This window comes from Macaca thibetana, chromosome 15 (genome assembly GCF_024542745.1).
Source record: "Macaca thibetana thibetana isolate TM-01 chromosome 15, ASM2454274v1, whole genome shotgun sequence".
NCBI lineage: Eukaryota > Metazoa > Chordata > Mammalia > Primates > Cercopithecidae > Macaca > Macaca thibetana.
In genome coordinates, this window is record NC_065592.1 from 29,507,611 (window position 1) to 29,528,170 (window position 20,560).

The 20,560-nt window shown below is 38.4% G+C and overlaps 1 protein-coding gene and 1 non-coding gene across 2 annotated transcripts in view; both read left to right on the forward strand.

The window, feature by feature from the left end:
- Window positions 1–19,535, forward strand: part of SVEP1 (sushi, von Willebrand factor type A, EGF and pentraxin domain containing 1) — a 225,919-nt gene extending 206,384 nt beyond the window's left edge. The window contains exons 44-48 of the mRNA XM_050761409.1: window positions 5,807–5,977; window positions 7,489–7,584; window positions 9,388–9,483; window positions 14,755–14,848; window positions 18,218–19,535. Of these exons, the coding sequence (XP_050617366.1) occupies window positions 5,807–5,977; window positions 7,489–7,584; window positions 9,388–9,483; window positions 14,755–14,848; window positions 18,218–18,239 (479 nt within the window). The 3' untranslated portion in view covers window positions 18,240–19,535. The remainder of the gene's footprint in view (window positions 1–5,806; window positions 5,978–7,488; window positions 7,585–9,387; window positions 9,484–14,754; window positions 14,849–18,217) is intronic.
- On the forward strand, window positions 15,077–15,183 carry LOC126938233 (U6 spliceosomal RNA). The gene has a single exon (XR_007720044.1). It is a non-coding gene; the product is annotated as a U6 spliceosomal RNA (small nuclear RNA).
- Window positions 19,536–20,560: the final 1,025 nt, after the last annotated feature.

Genomic DNA, 20,560 nt, shown 5'->3' on the forward strand with positions numbered 1-20,560 from the left:
AAACTGGAAGCATTCCCTTTGAAAACTGGCACAAGACAGGGATGCCCTCTCTCACCACTCCTATTCAACATAGTGTTGCAAGTTCTGGCCAAGGCAATCAGGCAGGAGAGAGATATAAAGCGTATTTCATTAGGAAAAGAGGAAGTCAAATTGTCCCTGTTTGCAGAGGACATGATTGTATATGTAGAAAACCCCATCATCTCAGCCCAAAATCTCCTTAAGCTGATAAGCAACTTCAGCAAAGTCTCAGGATACAAAATCAATGTGCAAAAATCACAAGCATTCTTATACACTGATAACAGACAAACAGAGCCAAATCATGAGTGAATTCCCATTCACAATTGCTTCAAAGAGAATAAAATACCTAGGAATCCAACTTACAAGGGATGTGAAGGACCTCTTCAAGGACAACTGCAAACCACTGCTCAAGGAAATAAAACAGGACACAAACAAATGGAAGAACATTCCAAACTCATGGATAGGAAGAATCAATATCGTGAAAATGGCCATACTGCCCAAGGTAATTTATAGATTCAATGCCATCCCCATCAAGCTATCAATGACTTTCTTCACACAATTGGAAAAAACTACTTTAAAGTTCATATGGAACCAAAAAAGAGCCCACATTGCCAAGACAATCCTAAGCCAAAAGAACAAGCTGGAGGCATCATGCTACCTGACTTCAAACTATACTACAAGGCTACAGTAACCAAAACAGCATGGTACTGGTACCAAAACAGAGATATAGATCAATGGAACAGAACAGAGCCCTCAGAAATAATACCACACATCTACAGCCATCTAATCTTTGACAAACCTAACAAAAACAAGAAATGGGCAAAGGATTCCCTATTTAATAAATGGTGCTGGGAAAATTGGCTAGCCATAAGTAGAAAGCTGAAACTGGATCCTTTCCTCACTCCTTATACGAAAATTAATTCAAAATGGATTAGAGACTTAAGTGTTAGACCTAAAACCATAAAAACCCTAGAAGAAAACCTAGGTAATACCATTGAGGACATAATCATGGGCAAGGACTTCATGTCTAAAACACTAAAAGCAACGGCAACAAAAGCCAAAATTGACAAATGGGATCTAATTAAACTAAAGAACTTCTGCACAGCAAAAGAAACTACCATCAGAGTGAACAGGCAACCTACAGAATGGGAGAAAATGTTTGCAATCTACTCATCTGACAAAAGGCTAATATCCAGAGCCTACAAAGAACTGAAACAAATTTACAAGAAAAAATAACCCCATCAAAAAGTGGGCAAAGGATATGAACAGACACTTCTCAAAAGAAGACATTTATGCAGCCAACAGACACATGAAAAAATGCTCATCATCACTCGCCATCAGAGAAATGCAAATCAAAACCACAATGAGATACCATCTCACACCACTTAGAATGGCAATCATTAAAAAATCAGGAAACAACAGGTGCTGGAGAGGATGTGGAGAAATAGGAATACTTTTAGACTATTAGTGGGACTGTAAACTACTTCAACCATTGTGGAAAACAGTGTGGTGATTCCTCAAGGATCTAGAACTAGAAATACCATTTGACCCAGCCATCCCATTACTGGGTATATACCCAAAGGATTATAAATCATGTTGCTATAAAGACACACGCACACATATGTTTATTGTGGCACTATTCACAATAAGAAAAATTTAGAATCAACCCAAATGTCCATCGGTGACAGACTGGATTAAGAAAATGTGGCACATATACACCATGGAATACTATGCAACCATAAAAAAGGATGAGTTCATGTCCTTTGTAGGGACATGGATGAAGCTGGAAACCATCATTCTCAGCAAACTATCACAAGAACAGAAAACCAAACACCGCATATTCTCAGTCATAGGTGGGAACTGAACAATGAGATCACTTGGACACAGGAAGGGGAACATCACACACCGGGGCCTATTGTGGGAAGGGGGAGGGGGGAGGGATAGCATTAGGAGGTATACCTAATGCAAATGACGAGTTAATGGGTACAGCACACCAACATAGCACATGTATACGTATGTAACAAACTTGCACATTGTGCACATGTACCCTAGAACTTAAAGTATAATAATAAAAAAATAAAAAGTAATCAAAAAAATGAAACAAAACAAAACCACCATGAGATACCATCTCACACTAGTTAGAATGGCCATCATTAAAAAGTCAGGAAACAACAGGTGCTGGAGAGGATGTAGAGAAATAGGAACACTTTTACACTGTTGGGGGGGACTGTAAACTAGTTCAACCATTGTAGAAAACAGTGTGGCGATTCCTCAAGGGTCTAGAACTAGAAATGCCATTTGATCCAGCCATCCCATTACTGGGTATATACCCCAAGGATTATAAATCATGCTGCTATAAAGACACATGCACACATATGTTTATTGCGGCACTATTCACAATAGTGAAGACTTGGAATCAACCCAAATGTCCATCAGTGACAGAATGGATTAAGAAAGTGTGGCACATATACACCATGGAATACTATGCAGCCCTACAAAAGGATGAGTTCGTGTCCTTTGCAGCGACATGGATGTAGCTGGAAACCATCATTCTCAGCAAACTATCAGAAGAACAGAAAACCAAACACTGCATGTTCTCACTCATACGTGGGAATTGAACAATGAGATCACTTGGACTCTGGAAGGGGAACATCACACATCGGGGCCTATTGTGGGGAGTGGGGAGGGGGAGGGATAGCGTTAGGAGATATACCTAATGAAAATGACAAGTTAATGGGTGCAGCACACCAACATGGCACATGTATACATATGTAACAAACCTGCCCGTTGTGCACATGTACCCTAGAACATAAAGTATTAAAGAAAACACGCTGAAGTACAAAGATCATAACAAGATGAAGCAACTACATTAACAAGTCTGCAAAATAACCACCTAGCATCATGATGACAGGATCAAATTCACACATAACAATGCTAACCTTAAATGTAAATGAGTTAAATGCCCCCAGTTGAAAGACACAAAATGCCAAGCATATGAAAAGCAGAAAAAAACAGGGGTTGTAATTCTAGTTTCTGACAAAACAGACTTTAAACCAGCAAAGATCAAAAAAGACAAAGAAGGGCATTTCATAATGGTAAAGTGTTCAACAAGAAGAACTAACTATCCTAAATATATATGCACCCAGTACAGGAGCACCCAAATTCATAATCAAGTTCTTAGAGACCTACAAATAGACTTTGACATTTACACAATAATAGTGGGAGACTTTAACACCCCACTGTCAATATTAGATCATCAAGACAGAAAATTAACAAGGATATTCAGGACTTGAACTCAGCTCTGGATCAAGTGGTCTTGATAGACATCTACAGAACTCTCCACCCCCAAACAACAGAATATACATTCTTCTCATTGCTACACAGCACTTACTCTAAAATTTATCACTTAATTGGAAGTAAAACACTCCTCAGCAAAGGCAAAACAACTGAAATCGTAACATTCTCTCAGACCACAGCTCAATCAAATTTGAACTCAGGATTAAGAAACTCAAAACCACACAACTACGTGGAAATCGAACAATCTGCTTCTGAATGACTCCTGGGTACATAATGAAATTAAGGAAGAAATCAAGTTCTTTGAAAGCAATGAGAACAATGAGACAATGTAACAGAATCTCTGGGACACAGTTAAAGCAGTGTTAAAAGAGAAATTTATAGCACTAAATGCCTACATCAAAAAGGTAGAAAGATCTCAAATTGACACCCTAACATCACAACTAAAAGAACTAGAGAATCAAGAGCAAACCCTAAAGCTAGCAGAAGACAAGAAATAACCAAGATCAGAGCAGAACTGAAGGAGATACAGACACGAAAAACCCTTCAAAACAATGAATTAATCAAGGAGCTGTTTTTTTGAAAAAAGTAATAAAATAGACCGCTAGCTAGACTAATAAGAAAAGAGAGAAGAATCAAACACAATAAAAAATGATAAAGGGGATATCACCACTGACACCACAGAAATACAAACAACCATGAGAGAATAGTATAAATACCTCTATGCACATAAACTAGAAAATCTAGAAGAAATGGATAAATTCCTGGACATATGCACCCTTGCAAGACTGAAGCAGGAAAAAGTTGAATTCCTGAATAGGCCAATAACCAGTTCTGAAATTGACGCAGTACTAAATAGCCTACCAACCAAAAGAAGCCAAGGACCAGACAGATTTACAGCTGAATTCTCCCAGTGGTACAAAGAGTAGCTGCTACCATTCCTTCAGAAACTATTCCAAACAATTGAAAAGGAGGGACTCCTGCCTAACTCATTTTATGAGGCCAGCATCATCCTGATACCAAAACCTGGCAGAAATACAAGAAAAAAAACTTTAGGCCAATTTCCCCGATGAACATCAATACAAAAATCCTCAATAAAATACTGGAGAACCAAATCCAGCAGCACATCAAAAAAAAAAAAAAAAAATCAAGTTGCCTTCTTCCCCTGGATGCAAGGCTGGTTCAACATATGCAAATCAGTAAACATAATTCATTTATTTCCTTCTGATTTCTGTTGCATAGTAGGTATTTTGTCCACCTTAGAGGGGAAAAAAATTTAGAAAAATCATACAAATTCATTATCTCCCCTAACAAGTTTTTGGTAGTATTATGACAACAAAGTGACCTTTTAGAAGCCAGCTTATAAGGACTCTTCATTCAAAAGTTGAACAAACTAGATTCTGATTAGAATCCTGACACCAATCTAGCCCTTGCCTTGTGCCCCACCATAGAATAATTCTAATTATCTTAAGGCTTCTTGTAAAATTCTCAAAACAGTATCAGTTATAAAAATTTCTATTTAAATATATATCACATGTCCCTTTCAAAAAGAGAGGATTATCATCTAATCTAACACAGATCCCAAAAGCAGAAAGTCACTCTTTTTTTTTTTTTTTTTTGAGACGGAGTCTCGCTCTGTCACCCAGGCTGGAGTGTAGTGGCCGGATCTCAGCTCACTGTAAGCCCTGCCTCCCGGGTTTATGCCATTCTCCTGCCTCAGCCTCCAGAGTAGCTGGGACTACAGGCGCCCGCCACCTCGCCTGGCTAGTTTTTTGTATTTTTTAGTAGAGACAGGGTTTCACCGTGTTAGCCAGGATGGTCTCGATCTCCTGACCTCATGATCCACCCATCTCGGCCTCCCAAAGTGCTGGGATTACAAGCTTGAGCCACTGCGCCCAGCCGAAAGTCACTCTTTTACAGTATTGAAAAGAGGAAAGTAACATGAAACCTTGAATTTCATAAACCTGATCAAGTTGTATTCATTGAGCATCTATAGACTAGAGACAATATTCATTCAATGACTCATTTTCAAGAGCATGTTGCATGCTAGGCACTGTTCTAGGCATTAACAAAATAGCCCTGATACAATATGTAGTACTACAATTAATGATCTTTACTCTGGAACAGTAGACTACAATCATCATGCTTTCTCTCCTCATTTAATAAGCATCCTGTTTTGAAAGTCTCTTGCAGCCAGTTATCTGACAAGGTACAAGAGCTAATTCTTGGTGTCCTACAGACTGCTTTCCTTAGGTTTAAAATAGGCTGTCCTTCAACATTTGAATCAGAAGACAAAAAACCTTTTATCTTTGTATGTCTAATTTTTCTCACCAGCAGCAGTTAATTCTTTAGTTCTTACTATTCTAGAGAAGTAGGTGAAAATGTTTCCCTTATGTATTTTATTTTTGCTCTTTAAATTCATTCTGCGAGATGAGACTGTGTTCTCAGTCTGTGTTAATAGCACAAGCTTAATTGTTGTTTTGTTTTCCTGTAGAAATCTCGTGTGGTCCACCAGCTCATGTAGAAAATGCAATTGCTCGAGGTGTACATTATCAATATGGAGACATGATCACCTACTCATGTTACAGTGGATACATGTTGGAGGGTTCCCTAAGGAGTGTTTGTTTAGAAAATGGAACATGGACATCACCTCCTATTTGCAGAGGTAAGGAAATATTTGCATGGTTATTTCTTAGTGAAACTGCGGGGAAATGTGTATAGAAATCTGATTTGTTCAACAATTAATATGCATGCTGCTTTATTTTTCCTTGGCTTTAAAATTTCTTTTAGCAGCTGTGTCATTTTCTTTTAATGTTATGGTTTGAGTTTTAAAAGCACACAGAACTCTGAGGTTCTGTGCTTGAAATTCTGCAAAACAGAAAGAGGTAATGAGGCACCCTAGTATTATGTCCTTCTAAAACTTACACTTTTCTAATAAAATATAGTTTTTATACATCATAATAATTTCATTCATTCTACAAATATTTGCTAAAAGTCAAGAAGTACGCTAGTATACACAGATATAACCAAGGAACTACAAGAATAATTGAGTTGTTGGATGAGTTGACCACAAAAACAGTGTTCAGATTTGGACTTTAATAACTGGTGAGGCAAGAAATATTGAGGAAGTCAATGGATGAATGGCATGAGCCTCAAAAGAAACAGGGGCTATCGCACGAGAAAGAGGATTCATTGTCTGACAGCAACAATAAGAAGTGAGATCATCGATACATGGGATGTAAGAGAATGTAGAGCCTTTTGAGAGAGTTGTTGAGGGGGGACATCTTAAAGGAATATCCCAGACTTCAATTAAATTCTAAAGTCAGAATGAGTGTTGTGTGTGTGATATTGAAACAACATAAATGTCTGTTGACAGATAAATGGATAAAAAAAAAGTATGTGTTGATAGAAGGATGATGATAAGAAGATAGATTACATAGACATGTAGATAAAAATAGGTAGACATGGTGAAATATTATTCAGCTTTACAAAAGAAGAAAATCCTGCCATTTACAACACATAGATTAACCTGGAGGACATCATGCTACATAAAATAAGCCAGACACAGAATGACATACACCGCCCGATTTTGCTGATAGGTGCAATCTAAAATAGTCAACCTCATAGAAGCAGAGAGTAGATGGTGGTTCCCAGGAGCTGGGAGGGCGGTAAGGATAGGGAGATGTTAGTCAAAGTATCAAAGTTTCAGTTATGCAAGATGAATAAGTTCTAGAGTTCTAACATCCAGCAATGTGACTGTAGTTAACAATACTGTATTGTATACTGAAAATTTGCTGAAAGGATAGATCTTGTGTTCTCACCACAAAAGAAGAAAGATAGAAAATAATAACTATGTGAGGGGATGAATGTGCTAATTAGCTCACTTGTGATTATTTCACAATCTATACATAAGTCAAAACATCAGGTCGTAAACCTTAAACATATATAATTTTTATTTGTTGTACCTTAATAAAGGTACAGGGAAAACTGCAATAATAGCAGCCAATATAATGCTGTATTTCTCCACATACTGAAATTTCCTCTTGAGATTCGATTTTTGTTTCTCTTCCTGAAAACTTGACTCAAGGAAATAGTATGAAATATAAAGGAGCAATCCTATTTTCTGACTCCTTCCATAATTCCCTACATTTGTGACCCATCCTGCTTCTTTTCCAGCTGTCTGTCGATTCCCATGTCAGAATGGGGGCATCTGCCAACGCCCAAATGCTTGTTCCTGTCCAGAGGGCTGGATGGGGCGCCTCTGTGAAGAACGTGAGTTACTCTTCAGATCTTAACTTTGTGTCCTGACAAATTGCATGGATGCTCCCACCTGACGGGAGTTACCAGGAAATGGTTGTAGTGTTGGGAAGAATTCATTTGTAGGGTTGGGAAGAAGTCCTTGTCCACACCAAACAGTGCACATATGTGTCAATAGGTTGCAGAAGATCTAAAATATTCATGACTTTGAAAATACTGTTATTAAGATCCATCTAAAGTCATCTTCACATGCTCCCTGGCACAAATTTGCAAAAGTCTTCTTGAGAAGGTGCTTGTTGTAAAGTCTCCAAGCCATCCTCTTCCCTTAACTCAGGGTCTACTATGTGCTATGTCAGTCATTGCTACAGTTGGTGTAAACGGGCACCACTGCAAAACATGTACTTTGCAGGTAATATTTGTGGCTCACCATTTCCTCTTTGTTGTTAAGAACGGTTTATACTAATTTAGAAAATAAGGAAAGCTGGCACTCCTATATCCATACTTGGTAAATTAATATAGAATTTTGATCCTTATAGAAACACATTTGAATTTGAAATTCCAGGGAGGTATAGATAGTGATGTTAAATTTTTTAGATATCTCAACTACACTTTATTTCAATATCTTAAAATATATATAAAGATAAAATGGTTTCATATTTCAATGGGAGCAGTATTTGTAAACCATTAAGAGTGATTCATGTGATGGCCATTGGTCTATACCAGTTTTTCCTAAAGGGCAGAAATTCTGTAAGAGACTAAAATGTTTTAAGTGTGACTTTTTCAACTAATCTATAAAGGAAAATGTATGATGGAAATAAATTTAGGCTGCTAACAACTCACCAAAACAAGTATTCTCAAGTGATTAAAAAAGGAGAAATCACACTTTTCTCTTCCAGCTCACCCCAATCATTCCATTTCACCTAGAGCTCACAGACTTAACCTGTTCCTGTGTCAAGAGTCCAAAGACTTAGTAAGCTTTGACTTTGGGGTACCTCATGACAGGCCTGGCTTGGCTGGCTTAGCTGGCCTGGCTCACTGAGCGTATGCCTGCCCTCCTTCATTACACCAGGGCTTCCCAAGCTTTGCTGTGCATACAGATCATCTGGGAGATCAGCAGATCTGGGTTGGTACCTGACATCTGCGTTGCTAACCAACTCCTAGGTGATGCCAAGACTATTGGTTAGGGAACTTGATTTTGAGGAGCAAGGCAATAATCTCACATCTTTTAAACAGACTATGCCTCTTTAAAGATTTCAATTGTTTCTAGGAGGAAGAATGATAGTCACGGACAGTGTAGGGGACACATCATTCAGCCACCATCAGGCTTCAGCTTCTCAGAAATCAAGGGTGTGTTGTCCCATTGCTACCAAAATGTTGCAAACTCCAACCCTATGTTATAGCCCATCTGATTCCCATTCTCACATTTAGTTCAAGACAGGAAGAGAGCCTCAAGGCAGCCAAATCCTCTTAGAACATTTTGTGTAATTTGTAATGGAAATTTGAAACTATAATAAATGGAGACCGTTCTGCTTATTTTGTGAAGAGTTAAAGCAAAGCACTTTGCAGACACTGATTACCGAGTGTCTTCACTGAAAGAGGATTTGGCCTTAGAGTCATTTATCTGGCTAAGAATCCAGGCTTACTTTCCTGATTGTGTTTTCCCAGTGATACTCATTAATAAGCAGAGCACATGCAGGAAAGTTATTTAGTGAGTCATATAAGGTTTCACTCCTGCAAAATGTTTTCTGAACTCTTGAACCTATCTGAGATGTGTATTTTGATCAATGCCATTTCAACCCCCACTCCCTTTTTTTTTAGCAATCTGCATTCTTCCCTGTCTGAACGGAGGTCGCTGTGTGGCCCCTTACCAGTGTGACTGCCCACCTGGCTGGACGGGGTCTCGCTGTCATATAGGTAGGCCTCTTTCATGGTTTGTTTTCTTGGTGGCTCAATCCCATGAAACTCCAGAGGACATTAAAGAGTATGACTCAGACTCAGAAGTGGTGGTAAAGTGAAAAAGTACTGATGTTTCTCAAAAATTCCTCAAGATGATCCCGCAGTTGGTGTCTCAATACTGAATTTTATGGTTGCCTAAACACGTTTGCCAGTCATGTGCCAAAGAATAACATCTAAGTCGACTCAATTATCTGTCTTCTTTATGTCATCTGCTTCATTTTGCAGAGCATAGAGAAGACATTACACAGAGGTTCAGAATATTTATTTTAATCTCTGAGAAGCTAAATTACTAAATTCATGCTTACTCTTTAGAAAGAACAAGGTTATACATAAATACAATTTAAGTTAAAATTTTTTTAAAAATCACTTTATCCAGTCTACCATTGATGAGTATTTAGATTGATTCCATGTCTTTGCTATTGTGCATGGTGCTGCAATACACATGCATGTGTCTTTATGGTAGAATGATTTCTATTCCCTTGGGTATACACCCAGTAATGGGATTGCTGGGTTGAATGGTAGTTCTGTTTTTAGGTCTTTGAGGAATCGCCATACTGCTTTCCTCAATGGTTGAACTAATTTATACTCTTACCAACAGTGTATAAGTGTTCCCTTTTCTCCACAACCTCGCCAGCATCTGTTTTGTTTTGTTTTGTTTTGTTGTTTTTCGAGACAGAGTTTCACTCTGGTCACCCAGGCTGGAGTGCGGTGGCGTGATCTTGACTCACTGAAACCTCCACCTCCCAGGTTCAAGTGATTCTCCTGCCTCAGCCTCCCAAGTAGATGGGATTACAGGCACCTTCTGTCACACCCTGCTAATTTTTCTATTTTTAGTAGAGACAGAGTTTAATCACGTTGGCCAGGCTGATCTTGAACTCCTGACCTCAAGTGATCCACCTACCTTCACCTCCCAAAGTGTTGAGATTACAGGCATGAGCCACTGCATCCAGCCTTTTTACTTTTTAGTAACAGCCCTGCAGCCATAAAAAAGAACGAGATCATGGGATATGGATGGAGCTGGAGGCCATCATCCTTAGAAAACTAACGCAGGAACAGAAAACCAAATACCACACGTTCTCACTTATAAGTGGGAGCTAAATGGTGGGAGCTAAATGATCAGAACATATGAACACAGAGAGAGGAACAATAGACACTGAAGCCTACTTTTGAGGGTAGAGGGTGGGAGGAAGGAGAGGATCAGAAAAAATAACTATTGGGAACTAGGCTTAGTACCTGAGTGATGAAATAATCTGTACAGCAAACTCCCGTGACACAAGTGTACTTATACAACAGACCTTGAACCTATAAGTTAAAAAAAAGTTTAAAGAAAAAAGGAAAAAAATTACAAAACTCATCAAAGAGATGGTTTCTTATCATGGACAACAGTAACAAATGATAGTTGATTGATTCGTAACAAACATTCTCTTAGCACCTCTTGCGGACCTCAAATACAGCATTTGGCCCACTTACTTTGACATCTGTTCATTTGCTTGATTATCTATCCCTTCCCCCACTAGATTATACACCACCTAAGGGCAAGGATTTTATCATCTTTATATCCCCAGTGCTTAGCATAGTGCCCAAATATAGTAGGTATTTTTAGTAAATATCAAATAACTCAATTTAAAATGACAAACTATCTTTCTAATGTCCTAAAATTTTAAGCCACCATTTAAAAAATAGGACTTGCTATATTTATTAAGTATTAATTCTGACATACCACTATTCTGCCTATAAACAATGTTTATACCACTTCCTCAGTGGAGTAAAATGTAAATGGCATGTATAGACAGGGCTTCCTGACACCAGAGCTTGTCATGAACCCTAAGACTGGGAAGACCATATAACTTAGCGTCTAAACCAGGACATTTTTGAGAGTAAAAGAGGCACTATTAATAAGTAAACCAGAAAAATGAGACTGAAAAGTACCGTTACAGACAAAAGCAGACAGGCAGTCATCAACCCACTTAAAGCCAAAATTGAGCCATTCATGAAGGTAGAGAAGGAAAAATGTTCTGAGGCTGAATTTGAAGGCCTTATTTGAGACTCTGAAAGCAGTCTATACAGTGTTTGTTTATAACAAATCAACTTTGATATTTACCCACGTTTCTCCTGCTCATCTATAAACAAGCTTTGCTTTTATCCGGGTACCTTACTGGTGCAAGTAATGAATGAATTACTCTTGACTCACCCTCCCTTTCATCTGAGGTTACAGCACCATCACTATTTTTGTTCATTCCTGCTCAGCATCCCTCATTCTACTCCACACCACTGTCTCCAGCCAGTAAAAGATTCTGGATCATGGCCCAGTTGACCTTCTCGTCACCATGTCCCTCCAGACTGAACATCATCAGTGTACTACTTTGGCATGTCTTTGCCCTGGTTTAAGAGCCTAAAATGGTTCTCTATTTTAGTCTCCACATCCACCCTGAATTCTTTTGACTTCCAAGGTACTGCATAAGCCAGCTTCAGCACACCTGAAGCACAACTCACTTCTTATCCTACCATTACACACTGTGCCCTGCAGTGACAGTTTTCTCACTACCCCTGCAAGCAGCCTGTTCTCCCCAGTCTCCTTACATGTGCACATGATCTGCCTCTTTCCTCCACCTATTCTAGCCTCACTCAACCCCCCAAGTCCTGCCTAAGTTTCCTCTGATCTCAAAACTTGTTCAATATCACAATAATCTACTTTCTAACATTCCATTTCTATAAATGTTACACAACTAGTTATAATCATGCAGTTTAAAGCTAATAAATGGATCTGATTTATGTGGCTTTCTTTTGCACCTTAGCTCTCTAATAAGAATATGCTCCTTAATGACACTGACTATGGTCTTTGTTTTTCCAAATCTTACAGCAGCTACCTCAGCATAGATCCTATTTATACCCCTAAGTACTAAGCATATCATAAGCATATAAAACAGGGGCTCCTGCTCTCCAGAATTTCAATCTAGGAAAGGGGAAGGGATACGGAATGGCCTGTAAATAGATAACTAGGATATGTTAAGATAGAGGCTAATTAAAATCTATAAAATGGGCTATGACAACAGTGAAAATGGGTAAACTAACCAAATGTCAAGGTTCAGAAAAAGTTTCGCAAGCATAGAATCTGAGGAGAAACAAAAGGAGTCACCAGAAGAAAATCGTGGCAGCTAAAAGCATGAATCACAAAATACACAGGTGTGTTCAGCAAAGGATAACCAAAGCCATAGAGGAAATGCAGGGGAGTGGCTGGAATGAAGCTCTAAAGATGGGCAGCACCAGATCAGGAAACGCATCGCATGCCAAGTGCAAGATGCTGAATTATGCGTTGAGAGCAACAGAAGCCACTGAAGGATCTTAAGCAGGAGAATCATGTGATCAGATTTTCTTTTAGAAAACTGATTTTGGCAGCAGTATGAAAAGTGGAAGAAAGCAAGACTTACTATAGAGAGATTCGTTGAGGGGGTTGTAAAAACAGAATTGGCAAGAATTAATGAAGTCAGGAGAAACAACCACAAAAGAGCAGATTTGAGAGACAGTAAAGAGTAAGAATCAATGCTACTTGGTTACAGATCTATTGTGAGGGGTAGAATCCATGTAGAATCAAAACTACTTGGAAGAGTAAAAGCTGTTTCCAGCTTGGGCATTGGAGTGGAAGATGATGCCATTTACTGAGATAGAGAAGCCAGGAGAAGCCATAAGGAGTTAAGTATGGACACACTGAGTTTGAGGGGACTGTGAAACATACAAGGGGAGTGATAGGCAGTTGGATGATAGTTTAGGTTCTCAGAAAATTCATTTAGATGAAGATAGAGATTTATAAGTCATCACTGAAAGATACTCATGGGGGGAAAAATAAGACTGCAGAAGACACACGACATGAAAAGGTGGCCCTGAATGAACACTGGGACCACCGATGTGATAGGGAAGGAGGATTAAGTTTTTAGACAAAGAAGTAAAAGTAACGACTAGTTTGGTAGTGCAGTCAGGCACTGCTAAATCAGCATAGTCCTGAAAAGGAGTAATGTGTTCTTATATCATCAAGCAGAAACTATGAAGAGTTTGTTTTCAGTTACCGAGTTTTATTTTTGCTTGTTTTAATCCTGCTTTGTTTCCTAATTTTCTTTCCCATGAGATTGCTAATAAGTGCATTCTGCTGGCCAGCTCTTAATCTTACCAAGAGAGCTCCCCAAGGGGAAGGGCGTATTTTACTTCTTGTCCTCTCTCCTGTTCTGTCTGGACAAGGACCAGTGCTTATCGAGTGCCTGCTACTTGCTTAGCAGACATTTTCTCCATATTTTATGAATGAATGACTGAAGAAATGACATTTACTTATATTTCACCAAAAAGGAGTTTTTCATCCAGGAAAGAGCCTGCCTTTCTGTGCTACAGAGATTGGAATGGTTCTTATTTCCAGCTTTCTCCCAACAGACATTTTATTTCCTTCCTACAAGTTCTCCTTTCTCTTTGATATGTTACACTTGCTGGTATTAGGTCATGATGAATTTTCAGCATCTTCAGGTTTTTTAACAAAGGTATGCAGATGAAGAGTTTGGTTATGAGATTATGGATTTGTGAGAAAGGCACCTAGATAGTAAATCTTTCGGTGTCCTCTCAGGGTTTTATCTGTGGCTAACCAGTTTCTGTAATTCCAGTTAAAGCTGACACTGTGAAATGTGTCTCCTTGCCAAACACAAAGGGATGTTGAATCATCTGTTATTTTAGACAATCCTTGTGCCTAATTTATTGTCATAAAAGTTGACATCTGACTTAATCACCCACTCAATCATAGAGTTCAATGCTAACTCCCTTGAGGAATTTACAGTCTTGAGCTTCAAGTCAGTGGCAAGAAATTTTAAAAAAAGGAAGAAATGTACAAGCTAATTGAACAAACAAAATTTATACTTCAAAATGCTCAAAGTGTCAGATTGGTGGCATAAATAAAAAAAGATTAGAGAAGAGGAAAATCAGTGGACTTGGAGTGATCAGCAAAGCCTTCAATAAGTATATAGAACTTAATCTGGGACTTAAATATGAAAACTGACCAGCTTGGAAGGAAAAAGGGAGGTAGTACCACATAAGGATGTGAGGTCAAGCAGAGCAGCAGAAATGGATAATGCTAACGGTATATGAAGACCAGCAGTGGCTGCTGCAGGAAGTAGAGGCAAATCTTATCCTATGTGCCTTTATGGATATTGTCAGGATTGCTAAGTATTAAATAAATGTGTGGGCTTTTTATTCCAGCTGTTTGCCAGTCTCCCTGCTTAAACGGTGGAAAATGTGTAAGACCAAACCGATGTCATTGTCTTTCTTCTTGGACAGGACATAACTGTTCCAGGTAAGATAACCAAAAACTAATGTTCACCTGTAACATGAAGACTCTAAAATTCAAGTAAATTGTCATAAGAGCCAGAAGTTATCTCTATCTAGTTTGACTGTAAGTATTTTGTATGTGAAAATATCCATTTTGAGACATGCTCTCTAAATTTGAACTAAAACCAAAGCTAAGAAATATTAGTTCAGGATTGACAAATAAAACAAGAATGTCTCAAACTTAAGCAGTCTTGTGCTGACTTCAGCAGCACATATACTAAAACTGGAACTTCATAGAGAGGATTAGTATGACCCATGCTAGAGGATGACACACAAATTTTTGAAGCATTCCACATTTTTTGCAATTAAAAAAAAGAAAAAATGGGCTATATAAATAAATAAATCATCTTCTTGAACAGAAGATTGCATCCTACAGATGCAAGGATGTAAAATAAATAGACAATATATTTTATTGAAAATGACCCAATGGATGTTTAAGTTCTTCATTACAATAAAAATCATATTAAATTGATAGGAAATGTTTATTTTAAAGTAAAATATTTTTGTTTTATATTTTAGTGTTTATATACGTAGCATTTCATTGACTACAAAATGATTATGTAAAAATATGTTTCTTCATTGGTTTCTCATTTCTGACCAGATACATATTATAGTTTAAAAATACTATCACAAAAATAAGTCAAAGGGAAAAATAGTTAAAAGATCATTTATATATTTTTAAACATCAGTAAAATCATCAGCCATATTGTGCCATACCATAGATAAAATATTTTCAACATTCAAACATTGTCCTCACCAATGTTGCAATGTTGAAATATTATCAGCTATTTTAAGACTTTCAATATACATCCCTGCACTTAGATTTGTATTATGTACACTTACCCCCATCATATAGGACTAATTAAAAACAAATGGGTATTTTCATATTCATTTCTTAAAGTGAGAAAAATTCAGTTAACTGAAAACAACTTTTATTTTTCATTTCCTGGTTTGTTATTTTGATTGGAATGTCAAAGTCAACTTGCAAATATAAAAAAAGCAATTACAGTAATGCCAGTGAATTTCCTCACATCATCTCAAGTGTATGCCATCTCTGCAAAAAGAGAAAAAATAAACTGAACCCTAAACAGCAAATTTGAAATGGACAAATATATTAAGACGCTGCCAAGATTATACCTTTACCTGACAGCAGAGTTGAATTTAAGAAAATGAGAGCCAAATAAAGAGGAAAAAAAGAGAAAAAAAACAAAACAGTGACTCAAAAAAAGTATTTAGTACTTTCTTATAAATATTAGATTTTATATTTCAACCTCTTCATTTTTGAGATAAAGAAGAGGAAGTCCAGAGAGAGTTTGCGTGATTTAAAACCTGTCCATAGGAGTTCTTTCTTGATCGAGGAAAGGATAATTATTAGCTTGTATGAAAATATTGTACATTAATAAGAAAAACAAGATCTAGATTTTTATGCAAAAGTTTGATGTAGGCATCCAAGAAAAATAATGGCAAATTAAGCTGAGAGGTGTAGCCCACATTCAAGGGAAGGCTAACTAGCAACCCAGAGGACCAGGCAGGTTCCTCCTCCGTATGCTGTAATCCTTGTTAAAACTCTAACCAGTTTAAGCAAAGAAGAGGATTTATCATCCCAATAGAGGGACCTTGTATGGAACCCAAAGACAAAGGAGTGGTTGAGCATCAGGAGGACCAGACTAGGGACGTGAAAGCCAAGTGTGCCTCTCCACCTCCCATGTTACCACCTCTTCCAGGGTCTGCTCCATCCTCTGTCTTGCTGCAGAGTGGTTTTCTTCTGTTTGGTTCACATGGAAGGGAAGGACAGAATTTCTCTCTTTTTTTTTTTTTTTTTTTTTTCTTAAAGACAGAGTCTTACTCGGATGCCCAGGCTGGAGTGCAGTGTGCAATCTCGGCTTACTGCAACCTCCTCCTCCTGGGTTCAAGCAATTCTGTCTCAGCCTCCTGAGTAGCTGGGACTACAGGCATGCGCCACCACACCCAGCTAATTTTTGTATTTTTAGTAGAGATGGGATTTCACTATGTTGGCCAGGCTGGTCTCGAACTCCTGACCTTGGGTGATTTACCCACCTTGGCCTCCCAAAATGCTGGGATCACAGGCATGAGCCACCATGCCCGGCCAGGACAAAATTTCTTACAGAATTTTTTACATGTCACCACACAGTATCCAGAGACATAGTACACTGTCCCAGTGTACTATGGTTGGTCCAGACTGATTCAATGGCCAAGCATGAATCAATGAACTGTCCTAGGTTGGATTATGTTGTACCAACATAAAGGGTAATTTTGTCAAAAAACTGGGTAAAAGGGAAGAGAGTCTGGCAATTCCCAGAAGAAAGGAGAGTGGGAGGGGGAGAATGCTTTTCTGAGAAAGAAACAATAAATGTTACCGTATAATTTTTTCCTTCTCTCCTATGAGACTGAGTGCCTTAAAGTTTGTATGCTGGGCCGACTGTGATGGCTCACACCTGTAATCCCAGCAATTTGGGAAGCCAAGGCAAGCAGATCACTTGGATCCAGGAGTTCAAGACCAGCCTGAGCAACATAGGAAGATCCCGTCTCTACAAAAAATACCCAGAAAAATTAGCCAGGCATGGTGGCATACGCCTGTAGTCTCAGCTAACTCAGGAGGCTGAGGTGGGAGGATTGCTTGAACCCAGGAGGCGGAGGTTGCAGTGAGCCAAGACTGTGCCACTGCACTCCAGCCTGGGCAACAGAGTAAGATCTTGTTTTAAAAAACAAAAACACATGCCTAGTGCCTTCTACAGGCACAATAATCACTGCTCAGTAAAGGCTTGTTAACAGATGGAGCAATTTCCTGGCATGATTGTCAGCTGGTAGAGAAATGCCTTATGGCATCTATTAAATCCCTCAATGTTTAACCTTCTGTACTGATAAATAAGACTGACCTGACCTTTTTCCCAGATAATTCAGTGGTTCAGAAGGAAATTGTGTTTCCTCTGACCTCTGTGCACATCTTCAGAAAACTGATCCGAAGCAAATACCATAACTAAAAACCATAGATTCTTAGTGGACTAAGAGACCTTTAAGTTCATTATGTCCAAACCTCTCATTTTACAGAAGAGAGAATTGTAAGATAGAAAACTAGTGGCAGAATCAAGACTAAAACTCAGGTCTGATGCTTCTCAGATCTTTCCATAAGTTAGCACTGCATGCCTCTTAGTTATCTCAAAGAATGACCCCCATCCCTATAAACATCACAGATAATGCCCAGGTATCTGGGACTTTCAATCCTGTTTTCATCAACCCCTAAAGAGATGTTAGCTCTTCAGTTCAATTTCTTCTTTAGAATCTATTTGGTTGCTTTTTTTTTTTTTTTCCCCAGGAAAAGGAGGACTGGGTTTTAACCACTGCACGACCAGCTGGCTCTCCCAAAAGCAGGATCATCTCTCCTTGGTAGTTCCTGGGCATCCTGGAACTTATGCAAAGAAAGTCCAACATGGTGCTGGGTCTTGTTTAGTAAACTTGTTACTTGGGGTTGCTTTTTTAATTTTGTGATATATTTTGTTATTCCTTGTGACATACTTTCTTACATGTTTTCCATTTTTAAATATGCCTGTATTTTCTATATAAAAATTATATTAAATAGATGCTGCTCTACCCTCACAAAATGTACATATTCTGCTGTCTATTGGGAAAGTTCCTGGTACACGTTTTTATTCAGTTACTTAAAATGATTTTTCAATTAAAATATATTTTGCTACTAAATAATATTTTGCTGGATAGTACCATTTTATGAGGTGGCCAAGGGATTCATAGAGAGGACTCATGATCTTTCATCTGTGCCACTGGCACCACATGGGAGAACCCTTACAATAAAGGAGACCCCTTCATTCTGGTTCCATCTTCTTTACAATATGTGTAATAAAAAAAGTTTTTTCTTTCACTGAATCAGACAGTAACTGTTGGACCTAGTACTCTCCACCACATAATTATGTCCTGGTACTTAGGGTAGCCTGGCTAATTCTTTTCTCAACATTTGAAAAGCTGTAGGCATTAACTTCGTGGATGTGGAGAAACAGCATAATGACATTGGTTCACAATGAAAGTGCTAGCCTTCTTTCTCATGGCTGGAATAAGAAATGCAAGAACTGGAAGATTAACAGAGAGCTGATACCTGGACTGGTAATGCCACAACTCACTATTTTGGGAGAAAGGAGGTAGGAAGGGGAAGACAGGGAAAGAGAAGGAAAAAGGCAAATGGGAAACGTCCCCCAGAGCTGTACTCCTGGTCCCACCTGCAAAAGAGAATTGCAGCCACCTAAGAGAAAGCTGAGCTGCCCCTCAGTCCTCACTGTCACCTACCTCTATCACAATACTTGTACCAAGATGAAGACTTCCCCAGACTTCAGAAAATAAACTCAAACCCTAGATTTTGTTTTAAAATAGGAAACTCAATCAACTTGCCTCCATCCTCTGGGGAAACTGCTCCCATACAGGCCTTGGAGTGTGTTGTAGCACCATGGAGGAATGCAGAAAGATGAAAAAGATTTTGATTCTCCTAGTGGTTCTCTTCACTACCATAGGCATCCCTCAGCCATTGACTCCTCCTTCTTTCTCTTGACATTCACTTTCTTGACCAGTCTTACACGCTTATGAGTCTGCCTTCCAATAAATTTACTCATAGTCCATTAACTTCCAAACCATGTTGACCTTTGTCATTTATAATCATAAAAACATAAAAATACAGTCAAAAAGGCTGGGTGCAATGGCTTGCACCTATAATCCTAGCACTTTGGAAGACTGAGGTGGGCAGATAGCTTGAGCTCAGTAGTTCGAGACTAGCCTGAGCACCATGGAGAAACCCCATCTCTAAAAAAAAATAAATACAAAAAAAAAAATACAAAAATGAGCTGGGCATGGTGATGCATACCTCTAGTTCCAGCTACTTGGGGAGGCTGATGCAGGAGGATTGCTTGAACCTGGGAGGTCGAGGCTGCACTGAGCCGAGATCGCACCACTTCACTCCAGCCTGGGTGACAAAGTGAGACCCTATTTCAAAAAGAAAAGAAGAGAAAATACAGCCCCAAATCTGAGTAATAAGAAAAATAGTACCAGAAAAAATTAAGCGAAGAAAACAATTGGAAACAACACTTAGTTCTGAAAGTACCTACTAAATAAGTATACCTTCAAAGTGGAGGTTGTATTGGGTTACTTTGAATAGGCTGAAAGGTTCATGTCTTCACAGTAAGTCAAAGTAGTCCTGGCATATAGAGAATATAAGGAAGTAAAGCACCATACAAGTGAGGTGTGGAAATAATACTATTTAGAAATGTGAGTCACAGAGTAATGATACTAAGAATAGTTGAAGAATATTATTTTTTAATCTTCCATACTATGCAGAGAAGACCAGTGTAGGAAAACAAAAATTTTAAAAAGAAATTTAAAAATCTTTCATACAGATATATCTTGTAGTGAATTTTTGAAGGGGGAGCCATTCACCATGCTATATAAACTATCCCACAAGCTGGAAAAGATGACAAACATTGAGTAATATTTGCCAGATACTTACCAAATACCACTCTGATGCAAAAACCTAACAAAGATGAAAATGAACTGTAAATCATATAATTTAACTTTCAAACTAGTTTTTGAACAACTAATAATACATGCTACACACTGCAGTAGGTGTTTTAAAGAGATTAGTTCTTTGAATCTTCACAACAAT